This window comes from Ranitomeya imitator, chromosome 2, assembly GCF_032444005.1.
Source record: "Ranitomeya imitator isolate aRanImi1 chromosome 2, aRanImi1.pri, whole genome shotgun sequence".
Lineage (NCBI taxonomy): Eukaryota > Metazoa > Chordata > Amphibia > Anura > Dendrobatidae > Ranitomeya > Ranitomeya imitator.
Genome location: NC_091283.1, coordinates 468,320,316 through 468,337,163, shown reverse-complemented (window position 1 = coordinate 468,337,163; position 16,848 = coordinate 468,320,316). Strand labels below are relative to the sequence as shown.

Sequence of the window (16,848 nt, the reverse complement as noted above, 5' to 3'; positions counted from 1 at the left end):
CATCAGTTTTGTTTCTGTTTCTTGATGGACACCAGTGACACCCATCAGACCCCATTGACTTACAATAGCATCTGTAGGTTTCCACTCAAGTGTCCATTATTTTGGTAGAAGACATAGGCCTAAATAATTGAATTCGGCATCAAAGGCTATTATGTTAATTTACAACATATACTTGTATTACTTCTATCACTCGCTTCATGGAAAGCATTAACTTCATAAAACTATAGGACTTTTGAAAAAGAAAATTTTGTTGAAAAAGTTTCTATATTAGAAAATTGTTTTTGGTTCCTTACGTTGTCTTCAAGTTACCCAGGTTAGCTTTTATCCTAAAAGAGAAAATACATAAAAATAATATTGTGAATAAAATGTAAATAAGTAAAAGCAGACACAAAGTACAGAACTTTTTAATGCATTTGTGGAGAAAAAAAGGATTTCTGCTTCCTATTTTTGCCATTTTGATGATACCTGGACCCGTTGAAGCGCATTGTGCGCGAAACAGCTGTCGTCCGGTTCACTCCCCGCACCCTCTCGTTTTACCTGCAGCCCGAAAGGCATGTCCTTACTCCGATATATGGAAGAATAAAGGATTTTTAATACATCGCTTGATGAGTGCCACCTTTTCTTTTTCTTTTTCTTTGGATGTTCAATCAGAAACAATGTTCTGTCTCCGCCATCAAATTTGTTACCTCCGATTATCTGTTTGCATAATTTGCAGGTTTCTCAGTTTTCTAGTATACAGGACCTGATATATTTATACCTTTATTTGTAGTGTTTTGGCTCCCTCTAGCGGTCAGAGTCATGTTGACAGCTCTATTTTCTGTTTTTGTATTTTCCATGTCTGATTCTCCTCCCTCTTTGCGATGCATTATGGTAGCTCAGCCTCCATCTCCCTCCATTTTCTCTTCACTTCCTTCAGTCTGCTTTCAAGGAAAGATGCTTGTACTTCATCCCCCTTGCGATTTCATTGCCGGTATGTCTTTATGTTTTCTCTAGATAATTCCTGTTCTATATTACCCTAGCCTTGCCAGTTGTACTCCTAGTTCAGTTACTAGCTTTCTAAATGTTATGCATAATGTACATCATGTGTAGTATGTATTTCTATACCATGCACTGATTCTATGTATATCATTGTTTACAGTTTCACCTCATCAATATACCACTACGTTTAATAAAGCACAGACTCAACCACAGTCTTCTTATTGGACTCCGGTATAGCGGTTTAGCTGCCTGTATAGCTACGTGGGCCTGTCTCATTTAGTGAGGACAGAACAAACATTGACTTCGAAACATGAAGCTTTGGATTTTGTGGAACTTCCTTTTTGGTGGGGTTAGGCCTTTTGTCCAAACACAATAACAGGTAATCAACTATTCTATTGCAGCTGGCTAAAAAGTTAGACACTGACAGAAAGAAAGTGAAACATTTCGTGACATGACATGAACTCCGGACTTGATGAAATGTGTATAAACCAATTGAAAACTACAAAAAAGCAGTAAAGACCATTTATTTTTCTTAATTTTATATTAACATTATACATATGTGTGTCATTGCCCTACTCACGTGTTGGACAGAATGAGGACACGGTTCTCAAGCTTCTTCTTGCTATACAAGAAAAAACAATTAATGTAATGTTAAATGGCTTTTAACAGTGCATCACACAAACCAATCTCCTTTTCTTACAGACCTGTCATGAATGCCTCCTTCATTGACTGGGATGTTATTGAGGTCTGTTAGCTTCAAGAAGTCCTCGTTAAAGTAATAGAGCTGAAGGATACAAGCTAGGAGGAAGGAAGCCGGAAGCAGTATCCCCGCAAACAGCTCCACCGTGCTGTATTGCTCCAAACCCAGGTCTCTCAGTCTGACCATAAATATTATTTGGAGAGAGGAATATGTCATTAATCTCACATATTGACTTGTTCAATAAGCCATTTTACTATATATTGTGCAATGTAAGAGGTGTATATTACTTCTACTGAAAGGTTATATAAAAAGTATCCCATATCAAAATATGCCTAGCCTAGGTAATAACATTTGTCAAATGAAAGTCAAGTGACCGACTCTTCAACTCTAGTCTTTATAAGAAATGTACCTGTATTTGGTTCCCATGTAAAGAACAAGCCATATAAAATACAGCAGTGGCTAAAATGTATTCAACCTATATTACTATGCCATGTAAAATCATCCTGTTTTCTCACCCCTCTTCAGACATTCCCAAAATCTGAAGGAAAAATCCAGAGATGGTCTTGAACTGGTAGGTATAGACAGCAATAAGAACCACCATAGAGTAGGAGACCACTGTGATCCAAAAATATTTTAGGATTCTTCTCCACCATTCATAATGAATCTGAAAATTATTCAAGAAAAGTGTTGGATTAATTTAAAAATGACTCAACTTTCTCATTGTGGGTAATAAACCTTTGAAGTTTCAACCGTTACAGGGAAAACGACAGTGACGACGACAAAGTGAAAGATTTCAGTGATCCATTAATTGAGGAACCAAAAAGAGTTGCAACCTCTCAGATAAGGCTCTCCCTCATCAAAAGTGCTGCCTGCTCAGGCAACGTTGGTGTTTTACTTTCTTACTGAATTTTCAGGAATTTCCAAATTTTCTGTAAAATTAGTAAAATAAGATGCTTCAAAATCTTAGTTATTAGATATGAGTCAAAAGTTGCTCACCTTGTACAAAGACACGCAGAACAGAAACTGCACAATGTAAAGGATCTTATACAGCACAACCTTTCCGCTAAAACTGATCACAAAAAACATGGCACCACAAAAGTAAATCCAGTACTTCACTAGTAAACCCCGCACTATGGAGCCAACCATTTCCATAAATGCATTTGGAGGTTCCTCGGTTTCTGCAGAAAACAAAATACAATGGAATGGTATCTGAAAAAAGAGATTAGACATATGTGTAATTATCATATCAGAAGTCAAAAAGGATTACTATAACTCAAGAACCCTATTGTAGTGACCAGTCAAGGGACTGGTAGCTCGAGAGTCACATGTGTCTCGTGGGCCCGTGATGTGTGGCTCACTGCTGTCTGCCAGTTTGGCACATTAGAACCAGGTGTATCAAACCATTATTAAGAGTGACCTTTGTGTGTAGCCCTGCAAACAAGAGCCGATCTGAATGGGGATAAGATAGGAAACCCTGGAGCTTCACATACTGCCTTGAAATGATTTCAGTGGAAAAGCATTGGCTGTCATTATACTGGTAATAGGGGCTCTGGGTGTCATTACTGTGAGTGAGGCAGGAGCTCAATGTGGCTCCCGACCCTCTCTCAGAGCTAAATGTGGCTATCAAGATCAGAAAGGTTGTGGGATTCTGGGTTAGAGCATGCTCTCCTACCATTTATTTTTGCATACTAACCACTTTCTTCCACCAGAACCTCTTTCAGCGATTCCTTTTCCCCTTCCTGTTGTCTCTCCTTTAGGTTCTGCCTCAACAATATCCAGAAGATGAAGGCATAGAAGATCTAAAAGAAGAAGAATCTGGGTATCAGTAACTCAATTTATTAACAAGTCTCAACCAAGAAAATATTCTGCCTGTCTCACCTTTAGTCCGAGATGCACACATGGCATAGTATATGGCTTTAAGTCAAAGTCAATTAGGACAGCTGTAGGTATTCCAGGGAAGAACTCTTCTTGGGAGATATTGAGACCCACAAAAAAATTCTGGACCACTAATATGTTTGCATACGAAGCCAAAAATGGTGCACTTAGCATGGCATAACGACGCCGGTCCCGTGTCATCCAGATTATGCATGACCAGATTAGCAAAACAAATGTCAGCCAGCTGTTGTGTGTGATACTCCAAACCTATGTAACAAAGGTATCTCATTAACACTAAGAATAACAAAAAGTAATTTCACTCAAATTATAAAAAAGAGATGACCACAAGAAAATGCACTCTTTAGTGTACATAAAAAATGTGAACATACGGTAGCTTTCATTAAATAAACTGAGATTTGATCAGTTGAACTTGCAGGCCAAAGGGCCAATCAGATTCTCGTGCCATTCCTTGGTCTAATTTTTGTCAGACTATCATGGATAATTTATGTGGATGTAGTTTACAAAATTGCTTCAGACTCTAACTGTGAATATCCCCTTTAATAATGCAAAGGTCATAACCTGTGATAAATCTTCTTACCATATGGACATGCTCTCAAACGTAAGCAATGCTACTGTATGAGGGACCGCAGAAATGGGAGATACCAGGCTGTCAAGTGTTAAATGGTGATATAATTACCGTATATACTCGAGTATAACCCGACCTGAGTATAAGCCAAGACCCCTAATTTTGCCACAAAAAACTGGAAAAACATATTGACTCGAGTATAAGCCTAGGGTGGGAAATGCAGCAGCTACTGGTAAATTTCAAAAATAAAAATAGATACCAATAAAAGTAAAATTGATTGAGATATCAGTAGGTTAAGTGTTTTTGAATATCCATATTGAATCAGGAGCCCCATATAATGATCCATACAGTTCATGATGGGCCCCAAAAGATGCTCTATACAAAAAACACCCCATATAATGCTCCATAAAGCTCATGATGGGCCCCATAAGATGCTCCATATTAAAATATGCCCCATATAATGCTGCACAAAGGTTGATGGCCCCAGAAGATGCTCCATAGATTATGCCCCATATAATCTTGCACAAAGGTTGATGGTCCCATAAGATGCTCCATAGATTATGCCCCATACAATGCTGCAAAAAGGTTGATGGCCCCATAAGATGCTCCATAGCATATTATGCCCCATATGCTGCTGCAATGAAAACAAAATTACATACTCACCTCTCGTCTCTCAGGCCCCCGGCACTTGTGATATTCACCTGTCCCCGTTCGACTGCCGTGTGCCGCTCTGTCTCTCTGACTGTTCAGGCAGAGGGCGTGCACTAACCACTTCATCAAGCCCTCTGACCTGAACGTCACAGCCAGAGGACGCGGAAGACGGAGCCCGGCGGTGGAACGGGGACAGGTGAATATCGCAATACTCACCCTCTCCCGTTATACTCACCCTCCTGGGGCAGTCCCTGCTTCTCCGTCGTCCCGGGCCGGCAGCTTGTTCCGGTGTCCAGCGGTCACTGGTACTGCTCATTAAAGTAATGAATATGCGCTCCACCCCTATGGGAGTGGAGTTGCGTCCATATTCATTACTTTAATGAGCGGTACCACGTGACCATTGAACATAGAAAGAGCTGTCGGTGCCCGGAGACCATTGCATCACATCGGAGAAGCAGGGACCGTACCGGGAGCAGGTGAGTATGATGTGACAGCCGCCGCTCCCCCTCCCCTGCCGACCCCCTGGGAATGACTCGAGTATAAGCCGAGACTTTATTTAACATCTAAGTTGATGTACACCTCACAGCACCAGCCAGGGGATCCATACAGTCAGTCTCACTCCCATCTATTTCAATGGTTGACGGTAGCGTGGGAGAGCAGGAATAGCCACCACCCTTTTTGGAGGTGGGTTCTGCATGGCATCACATCAAAACCACGACCCTTTTCCCAATACTCTACAATCTGCACATCGCACCATAGTGTAAACATTTTATTGTACGTTAAAGGGTCTAGTTGGTAGGTCACCTTTTAAAGGATTGTCCGGCATTGGAACTAGGTGTCTGTTCTCCTCTGGAAACACCCATAATATACACTAATATAGTCTTTAGATCGTATGTCGTACTAGAGCTAGTAGATACATATATCTAAATGGTGCAGAACTACAATACTTGACACAGCTCATAGATAAGAGAGGCGCTGTTTCAATAAAAAAAAAGAAGTATTTTAGTAATCCAAGACAACCCCTACAAGGACTGAACGCGGTTGGCCGAACAGAAGTATCACATTTTCTCATGATGAAAATATGCAGATATACTCTTCAAGTATGATATACCATCTTACCATCATGACAATTAAGGCGCTGACATAACTCTGCCTCATGATAAACTGGCCAAGGACAGCCATTCCACTGGGCTTTGTCTCTGCTGCTGTGATCTCCTCTTCTTCCTCCTTCTCTGAGTGACATGAAACACAAAATATATTCTCTAAAAATACAGTTAAGAAAATCTAAGATTTATCTGTAAAGGAAATACTGATTACACAAAACGATCTACCCATTATTAAACAGATAAGTGACAACTCGTGCTGCAAAATCTGTGTATTCAGTCAAAAGGCCCGAGCGAGTTACTCTATATGCTAACACTGTGATTTTAGAATGCAGAACCATACAGGCTTATTGCGGTAAACTGACCTGACGCCACAGATTTTTCCTCATCTTCAAGGTATATAGGCACTGAGAAATCAGTCTGTGCTTGTTGTACTTCACACTTCAGCAGCGGCAATTCTTGCCATCCATTATGCATCAGATACTCAGGCTAAAAATGGAGGTTAAATAGCCGTTAGCATCTGACAAAAGCGAAACGTACTTTTCTATGTTGTCCACAAAAAGAGCATCAAATTAAATGTTATTACTGTTTACTAGTAGATAACTCACATACTGTATCTTTCAGACTATAAGATGCATATTTTAGCAAGAGTAAATCTAAAAAGTTCCTGTGTCTTCTTATCCACATTCTCATGCAGGAGCATCAGACTCCCCTAGGCTGCTTCCTTAAAGATCAAGCAGATCATTGACTAAGGAATTCTGTGGCTGCACAGTTCTCTCTCTCCCTATCTGCATACTTCCCAACTTTTGAAGAACGGAAAGGGCAACAAATTATGTGGCATGCTATGTACAGCAGAAATAATGCAGCATTTTTGCTATGTGTGAACACTAACTCAGCATTACAGTTATTTAAGAAAAAAGGCATTACAATGACTATTTTTTTCACTATCAAGTGTTTTTCATTATTATTTTTTAGTAATTTTATAGGATGAAAAATCTCTTATTGTCTTGCTAGACTGAAAATATATAAAAACACTCTGCTGTGCACAATGTTTCCATACAATCTGCATGTGGAGTCACAGCTGCAATACAGATCAAATACAGAAAATTCTCCCAGTACAATCACCAGAGATTGAGGCTCAATAGCTTAGACTCCTGCCTTTAATGTTAAGGTTGTGTGTTCGAGACCTTGAAAGACTCACAAACAAGAAAAAATAACATTTTTGTAATTGCTTCTTATTATTTTTACTACTTTTATAGGAACAAAAAAGATTTTTTCTTCACCTCTGTATACAGGGAACATAGAAATAAATTGTTATATATACAATGTATCTCTATGGACATGTATTCTGGTTTGACTGCCTGCAATACAGGTCAAGATTACCAAATTTTCCTCTGTGCATCATTATTACTTGTGGCTCATAGATAGAGCTGCAGCTTGCGGAGAGGCAAGTTTGCGTCCCAGTGAGACCGATCACAGGAGAAGAAGCAGTGAATATATAATTTAATTTAAGCACTGAGGAGAGAAAAATTACCCAGCTCCCACCCGAGGAGAGAGAGGTGAGTATCAGAAGCCAGGACAAAGCTCTTAGGCCGGGGACACACACAACGTATAAAAAAAGGACCGTTTTTGACAGATGAGAATCGCACAAATGTTACCAAAACATTGATCCGTGTGCAGTGCGAGGATGCGATTTTCTCGCATCAAATGATCCGTGTGACATCCGTGTGACATCCGTATGGCATCCGTACTGCGTGTTTTTATCGCAGGCTTGCAAAACCGACATACGGCTATACAAGGGATCCATGTGACAAAAAAAAAAACATATATACTGTCTATATATATATATATATATATATATGTCAGTAGACACATATATGTATATATATTAATATTTCATCCAGCGCGATATAGCAGAAAGCCGGTAATTCAATTACCGGCTTTTGCTTTCTCCTTCCTAAAACCCGACATGATATGAGACATGGTTTACATACAGTAAACCATCTCATATCACCATTTTTTTTGCATATTCCACACTACTAATGTCAGTAGTGTGTCTATGCAAAATTTGGCCGTTCTAGCTAGTAAATTAAGGGGTTAAATGGCGGAAAAAATTGGCGTGGGCTCCCGCACAATTTTCTCCGCCAGAGTAGTAAAGCCAGTGACTGAGGGCAGATATTAATAGCCTGGAGAGGGTCCATGGTTATTGGCCCCCCCTGGCTAAAAACACCTGCCCCCAGCCACCCCAGAAAAGGCACATCTGGAAAATGCGCCTATTCTGGCACTTGGCCACTCTCTTCCCATTCCCGTGTAGTGGTGGGATATGTGGTAATGAAGGGTTAATGCCACCTTGCTATTATAAGGTGACATTAAGCCAAATTAATAATGGAGAGGCGTCAATTATGACACCTATCCATTATTAATCCAATACTAGTAAAGGGTTAAAAAAAACACAAACACATTATTAAAAATTAATGAAATAAAAACAAAGGTTGTTGTAATATTTTATTGAACGCCCAATCCACTCACTGAAGACCCTCGATCTGTAACAAAAAAACATAATAAACCAACAATATCCTTACCTTCCGCAAATCTGTAAAGTCCAACTATGTAAATCCATCTGAAGGGGTTAAAATATTTTGCAGCCACGAGCTTTGCTAATGCAGCAGCTCATGTCTGCAAAACCCAGGGGAATGTAGGTAAAGTAGGTAATTGACCTATATTTACCTGCATTTGCAGAGAGGCGCCCTCTGCTGGCTGTTCCTAGATCGTGGGAACTTTCCTAGAAAGCTCCCTGGCTCGAGTTCATATGAGGACAACCAGCAGAGGGCGCCTCTTATGAACTCGAGCCAGGGAGCTTTCTAGGAAAGTTCCCACGATCTAGGAACAGCCAGCAGAGGGTGCCTCACCGCAAATGCAGGTAAATATAGGTCAATGACCTACTTTACCTACATTCCCCGGGGTTTTGCAGACATGAGCTGCTGCATTAGCAAAGCTCGTGGCTGCAAAATATTTTAACCCCTTCAGATGTATTTACATCGTTGGACTTTACAGATCTGCGGAAGGTAAGGATATTGTTGGTTTATTATGTTTTTTTGTTACAGATCGAGGGTCTTCAGTGAGTGGATTGGGCGTTCAATAAAATATTACAACAACCTTTGTTTTTATTTCATTAAAATAATTTTTAATAATGTGTTTGTGTTTTTTTTAACCCTTTACTAGTATTGGATTAATAATGGATAGGTGTCATAATTGACGCCTCTCCATTATTAATTTGGCTTAAAGGGACACTGTCACCTGAATTTGGAGGGAACACTCTTTAGCCATGGAGGCGGGGTTTTTGGGTGTTTGATTCACCCTTTCCTTACCCGCTGGCTGCATGCTGGCTGCAATATTGGATTGAAGTTCATTCTCTGTCCTCCATAGCACACGCCTGCGCAAGGCAAGATTGCACCTTGTGCAGGCATGTACTACGGAGGACAGAAAATGAACTTCAATCCAATATTGCAGCCAGCATGCAGCCAGCGGGTAAGGAAAGGGTGAATCAAACAACCAAAAACCCCGCCTCCATGGCTGAAGATTGTTCCCTCCAAATTCAGGCGACAGTGTCCCTTTAATGTCACCTTACAATAGCAAGGTGGCATTAACCCTTCATTACCCCATATCCCACCGCTACACGGAAATGGGAAGAGAGTGGCCAAGTGCCAGAATAGGCGCATCTTCCAGATGTGCCTTTTCTGGGGTGGTTGGGGGCAGGTGTTTTTAGCCAGGGGGGGGGGGGGCAATAACCATAGACCCTCTCCAGGCTATTAATATCTGCCCTCAGTCACTGGCTTTACTACTCTGGCGGAGAAAATTGTGCGGGAGCCCACGCCAATTTTTTCCGCCATTTAACCCCTTAATTTACTAGCTAGAACGGCCAAATTTTGCATAGACACACTACTGACATTAGTAGTGTGGAATATGCAAAAAAAAATGGTGATATGAGATGGTTTACTGTATGTAAACCATGTCTCATATCATGTCGGGTTTTAGGAAGGAGAAAGCAAAAGCCGGTAATTGAATTACCGACTTTAAAGCTGTCTAGCGCTGGAAGAAATATTAATATATATATATATATATGTGTCTCACTGACATATATATATATATATATACCTATTCTATGTGTACACATTTATTCGACCTATTCTATTCTAAGCTGTCAGTGTGATTTTACTGTACACCGCACTGAATTATCGGCTTTGCTCTCTAACAGCGCTGCGTATTCCTCGCAAGTCACACTGCTGGTCCGTGTGTGATCCGTATTTTTGGGGCTTCCATAGACTTTCATTGGCGATTCTCGGCCGAGAAACGCTGACAATCGCAGCATGCTGCGATTTCACTCGGATCCTGAATACGGCCGAGAAAATATCGGATGATGGGAGCTGCCCCATTGATTAACATTGGGACGAGTGCTATGCGATTTTTTATCGCATTGCACTCGTCCGTATTACGGTCTAGTGTGACTCCGGCCTTACGTGTTGGAACGGATTGTTATCCTTGAAAAACACTGATAGCACTCGTATGAGAAAAAATGACGTATGAATTAGGACTAACATTAGGTTTTTTTCAAGTAGGTGGTCACTGTAAACCAACTCAATATGGCTGGATACAGCACATTCTAAGTTTCTTCCAATATATTACTGACACAGTAATAGGTCATAAACTTTTAGTTTTCTGCCATAAGTGCTTTTTAACTTTGGGAGAAAATCCAATGTAGACACTCACTTGTATGAGCTCAGCATTTGAGTTCCACAGCAATCCGTCCAGATGGTGATTATCTTTGGGGCAGTTTTCTTTTCTAGTCGTAGGTTCCTCCTTTAATCAAATACTTATTGACTTATAAATTTCTCCAAAACATCATCCATAGATTAAAAATACAAGAAGATTTTGGGACATACCATTGGTAGAGTAGCCCACTGCTGAACCAACATGACCAATGTATAGTATAGAACTAGAAGCATAAATGGGTTTGTGAAAACTGGCCAATGCAGATCTCGGTGAAGATGGATCATCCATATTTCTGTCTGATTGGTCCTAATAATTGCTGTCATCCCAAAAAGCCTAGGCGTTTAGAATAAATATTATTTTTGCAAAAAAAAAAACAGACAAGATGTCAAGTAATTTTATGAGATCATTTATACTATTTTTTTTTAACACTAATGTTCTCATCTGCACATATCCGAAACAACAAAATAAGCTCAAAACCTGATCTGAATGAAAGCAGTATATTAAATTAGAAGCAAGAACCAATCATGTGAAGCCATACCTTGCATATAGATCCTGGGGTGGAATTACTTCTTGAAAGTAAGGGAGCTGATACAAATAAACAGCCGTCAAGTGACCTGCACTAAAGATTGCAGCCATGACACAGAGACTACTGAAAACCACAAGAGTTACACTCCGGTTACAAGCCCACCAGGTACACAAAAACAGGAAGATGAAAAAATAAAGGGCTGAGGTGACAGATGGTAAAATTATACCTGCAGAAGACAAACAGGAGCAATTACTACAAAACACAAGTGATTGATCAACACCAGATTAATAGTTTGAAGTACAGCCAATTTTTCATCATAACTTCCAAAAGTCATAACTTTTTTAATTTTTCTGTTGATATAGCTGTATGGGCCATGTTTTCTTGTAGAACAAGTTGGGGCTTTGAATGAAACAAATCATTTTACCATACAATGTGTAATGTGGTGCGAGAGGTGGCCGTGGGTGAGGTACTGGTCTCTTGTGCCAAGGCACCTTACATTAATGTGGGGGTCAGGGCTAGGTGTGTGGACTTGTGCTGTGAGGACGGTATGCCCATGCAAGCCGCATGTAACTGATGTTGCTCGTTTGCCAGGATCAGGTGTTTTACAGTTCAATGAGGGAGACCACCAGTCAAGAAAATATTACTGCTCTCCTAAACAGGACCGTCCATTGGGTTAATTTATCCTCATACACCACAGCTGGATTGGCTGCTACCTTTGACAGTCCTGTGTTTTTTTTCTTCCACCGAGGGTCCGTAGGAACTCGAGGCACTCTCCCCACTGTTGTTGCTCACATAAACCCTCAGACCTCAGGATGTCACAGCCAGGTCTGGCACCAGGAATTTCAGGGTCCTATACTGGCAACATTTTCAGATCCTCTTGAGACTCTTCCCAGGCTCCACCCCACCCCGTTTTCTTGAGTCACACCTTACAATGCAGACCTTTTTTTTCCACTTACACGCGTGGTCAAAATTGTTGGTACCCTTCGTTTAATGACAGAAAAACCCACAATGGTCACAGAAATAACTTGAATCTGACAAAAGTAATAATAAAAGATCTATGAAAATGCACAAATGAAAGTCAGAAATTGCTTTCACAGAATTTATTTTTTCCTGCAGTGGCCATTTAAAAGGTTATATATTGTACTTGTTAAAAAAAATCAGAACATTGTAAAAGAACATTTTTTGTTTGTGTTGCCAGTTTCAGTGGCCCATAAAGGTACCTTCACACTCAGCGACGCTGCAGCGATACCGACAACGATGCCGATCGCTGCAGCGTCGCTGTTTGGTCGCTGGAGAGCTGTCACACAGACAGCTCTCCAGCGACCAACGATCCCAAGGTCCCCGGTAACCAGGGTAAACATTGGGTTACTAAGCGCAGGGCCGCGCTTAGTAACCCGATGTTTACCATGGTTACCAGCATAAACGTTAAAAAAACAAACACTACATACTTACCTTCAGCTGTCTGTCCTCCGGCGCTCTGCTTTCCTCTGCACTGTCAGCGTCGGTCAGCCGGAAAGCAGAGCGGTGACATCACCGCTGTGCTTTCCGGCTGGCCGGCGCTGACACAGGATGCAGGAGGAGTGCAGAGAAGCGCAGCGCCGGGGACAGACAGCTGAAGGTAAGTATGTAGTGTTTGTTTTTTTAACGTTTACTCTGGTAACCAGGGAAAACATCGGGTTACTAAGCGTGGCCCTGCGCTTAGTAACCCGATGTTTACCCTGGTTACCAGTGAAGACATCGCTGAATCGGTATCACACACGCCGATCCATCGATGTCAGCGGGAGATCCAGCGACGAAATAAAGTTCTGGACTTTCCTCAGCGACCAACGATCTCCCAGCAGGGGCCTGATCGTTGGTCGCTGTCACACATAACGATTTCCTTAATGATATCGTTGCTACGTCACAAAAAGCAACGATATCGTTAACGATATCGTTATGTGTGACGGTACCTTAACTATTTTATTTAATATGTTAATGGACCTGTGTGAGGACTTAAAAAGTGTCGTTTACAGTTTTGCAACAAGCCACCTGGGAGAAACACCAAACATGTGGAAGAAGGTGCTCTGGTCAGATGAAACCAAAATCGAACTTTTTTGCAACAATGCCAAACGATATGTTTGGCGTAAAGGTAACACAGCTCACCACCCTGAACACACCGTCCCCACTGTCAAACATGGTGGTGGCAGCATCATGGTTTTGGGCCTGCTTTTCTTCAGCAGGGACAGGGAAGATGGTTAAAATTGATGGGAAGATGGATGGAGCCAAATACAGGACCATTCTTGAAGAAAACCTGTTGGAGTCTGCAAAAGACCTGAGACTGGGATGGAGATTTATCTTCCAACAAGACAATGATCCCAAACATAAAGCAAAATCTACAATGGAATGGTTCACAAATAAACATATCCAGGTGTTAGAATGGCCAAGTCAAAGTCCAGACCTCAATCCAATCGAGAATCTGTGGATGAGCTCGAGTTGTTTGCCAACGAAAAATGGGCAAGAATTTCAGTCTCTCAGTGTACAAAACTGATAGAGACGTACTCCAAGCGACTTGCAGCTGTAATCGCAGCAAAAGGTGGCGCAACAAAGTATTAAGTTAAAGGGGCTGAATAATATAGCACGCCCCACTTTTCAGTTTTTGAATTTCCACAAAAATTTTAAATAACCAATAAATTTCGTTCAACTTCACAATTGTGTTCCACTTGTTGGTGATTCTTCACCAAAAATTTACATTTGGTATCTTTATGTTTGAAGCATGATATGTGGGAAAATGTTGAAAAGTTCCAGGGGGCCGAATACTTTCGCAAGGCACTGTATGTGTAAGCAGATGGACATACTGCCCACATCCCCCATTGATGACACATGTATAGTTGTAAATGTACCTTGATGTGTAATGTGCATTGTGACTTGCGTTGTTGGTGATAGGTTGTGTTTTTCCCGACAGTAGGGAGAGTTGGTGTTAATGTTTCGTACTAGTCCAGAGTGGGACAGTTTCCTGTCAGAAAGTTAGACGGGGCCTATATTGCAGCTAAAGCAGACCTTTTGTCTGAGTACACAGCAGCGACACTTGATGCGAGTGTCCCTGACGTGAGGGGAGACCGAGACAGTGGCTACAGTGATCCTGCGTAGAAAGAGGAAAATAGAGAAGTGACCGAAGGATGGACTGATGCACTGGACACGGATCCTGGGACAGGACACGTAGCAGTTCGACCCCATGTTTATAACTCAGAGAGGTAGGGAGCCAGGACCGGACAGAGATGAGATGAAGACAGTGCCCTGGGTGGGAGTTCTACGGTGTCAGAAGTAGAGAAACTAAGCACTGGCTATATTGGCAAATTATTTCCATTAAGAGGTAAGCGGTTTGAGAGTAGGATTCTCACTTACTGGACTGTAGAACCATGCTGAGTTGTGGTGATGGCAGGTGAACTAGTGGAGACAGAAACCAAAAGGGGATCCTGTTGATGCTAACAACTCATCGACGAAAGGGAAGATTCAATTTTCATGTCAAAGCACACAATTCCTTCACTAGCTCAGATGGGCTTAAAAAACAGATGACCAGGTACTTTGCCTAAATGTTTAAGCAAAAAAGGCAAGGACTCCATGAGCAAAAAAGCACAAAACTTAGATCAGTGAGCAATGGAAAAGCATTGCCTGGTCAGCTAAATCCAGATTTCAATTGCACCTTATTGATGGGAGGGTCAGAATTTGTCCCAAGCAACATAAATCAATAAACCATTATTGCTAGGTGTCACAGTTCAGGGCCAGCTGATGGAGGAGCAGCAATGGTGTTTGTGGTTGATTTATTGGCACACATTAGATCCTTTGATGCAACTGAATGGACATTTAGACAGTGGGGTTTTCTAAAGTATTATGGCCCATGAAGTTAAGCCCTCACCAAGGTTTACACTTTGGCAGAAGGACAAATTCATCCAAACAATGAATGTCACAAATATACAGTTGATATGTTTACACCGCACACTCTGATGACAACGTGTGAATTTATTTGAATATTTATTTGTCAAAATAAATTTAAATAGGGGAGCGAAACAGAAATATAGTGCTGGTAGCGATATATAAAACAGACGTTTCGGCTCAACCAGAGCCTTATTCATTGAATCGCTTATCCACAATAAGAAGTGATTTGAAGCGGAAAGGGTAGAGATCCCTCAGTGCCAAGATACGGCTATAGCTGTGATACTGATCGTTAGTCCTCAAGGGTGATGGCCCAATAGATATGTGGTAGCCTGCAGAGTGGTGGATGTAAGCGGCGCTCCCGCGCCTTGCTATGGTCAGCTGCTGACCATAGCAAGGTGCGGGAGCGCCGCTTACATCCACCACTCTGCAGGCTACCACTTATCTATTGGGCCATCACCCTTGAGGACTAACGATCAGTATCACAGCTATAGCCGTATCTTGGCACTGAGGGATCTCTACCCTTTCCGCTTCAAATCACTTCTTATTGTGGATAAGCGATTCAATGAATAAGGCTCTGGTTGAGCCGAAACGTCTGTTTTATATATCGCTACCAGCACTATATTTCTGTTTCGCTCCCCTATTTAAATTTATTTTGACAAATAAATATTCAAATAAATTCACACGTTGTCATCAGAGTGTGCAGTGTAAACATATCTACTAGTACCTAGGATCATCTGATCCATTACACCAGCACCTCGCAATTCTGACTGAGTGCACGCCATCATTATATTTGTGACAAATATACAGTTGTGCATTGGTTCTAGAAATATTACAGTGAGTTTCCTTGATTCCCAGGCTTCCACAGTCCCCAGATCTTAATCCTATAGAACATCTCCAAGATGAGGTAGAATGGGCTGCTCAGGGCAAGTCAATGTCTCCATCCAATTTGCAGCAACTGCGAGATGCCATCTTTTCCATATGGACCTGTATTCGTACAGAACGATTTACACATCTAGTGGAATCTATGCCATAACAAAATTCTGCATGTTTAATTCTGTATTTCAAATTAATAATTGTGATGTAAAGATTAAAGGTATGTGATTATAATATGATCAAATAACACAGGAATAAATATACCAGAATACCAAAAATAATAATGTTGAATGCAACAACCTTGTAGTGATGTAACCATATAAAGGTTGTTCTGTCTTCCTCCACGTAGGATGCTGTGTGGATTCCAACATACGGCTAAACCTTCATCCACATCCCAGTAAACAGACTGTGTTGATGCTTAAGTCTTATTTATTAGGGTGATGATAACCAAAACTATAACGTTGAACAACAATGGTGGACAGTATTCATAGTAGATGATCGAATAGTGAATGATGTTGATGTACAAAGTGGATGTTCAGTGAATAATCATAGTGGATGACTGATCATAGTGGATGACTGATCATAGTGGATGACTGATCATAGTGGATGACTGGTGAAAAACTGTAAAGAATAACAGCATTTCAGTATATGCACATACAGGGTGCAATCACATAAATAACTGGGACATTACAGCAAGAATTATACAGAGTGCATTACACAGTAATTCTAACAGCACTGCCCTATTCTATACAAGAATGCATCTATCTACATGCAGAGTACACCTGAACCTAACTGCAAGCTGCAAAGCACATCTGCCTAACTATATCTGACTATAGGAGCTGCATAAGGCTTAAATACTAACACAAACATAAGA

The 16,848-nt window shown here is 41.1% G+C and overlaps 1 protein-coding gene across 1 annotated transcript in view; it reads right to left on the bottom strand.

The window, feature by feature from the left end:
- LOC138666693 (piezo-type mechanosensitive ion channel component 2-like) overlaps positions 1-16,848 on the bottom strand; it is a 194,927-nt gene that overhangs the window by 113,442 nt on the left and 64,637 nt on the right. Inside the window, exons 10-21 of the mRNA XM_069754876.1 lie at positions 11,202-11,415; positions 10,834-10,996; positions 10,661-10,750; positions 6,259-6,382; positions 5,910-6,022; positions 3,557-3,820; positions 3,372-3,477; positions 2,675-2,856; positions 2,194-2,342; positions 1,683-1,856; positions 1,559-1,600; positions 294-326 (exon numbers count right to left, since the gene is read on the bottom strand). Coding sequence (XP_069610977.1) covers positions 294-326; positions 1,559-1,600; positions 1,683-1,856; positions 2,194-2,342; positions 2,675-2,856; positions 3,372-3,477; positions 3,557-3,820; positions 5,910-6,022; positions 6,259-6,382; positions 10,661-10,750; positions 10,834-10,996; positions 11,202-11,415 — 1,654 coding nt within the window. The remainder of the gene's footprint in view (positions 1-293; positions 327-1,558; positions 1,601-1,682; positions 1,857-2,193; positions 2,343-2,674; positions 2,857-3,371; positions 3,478-3,556; positions 3,821-5,909; positions 6,023-6,258; positions 6,383-10,660; positions 10,751-10,833; positions 10,997-11,201; positions 11,416-16,848) is intronic.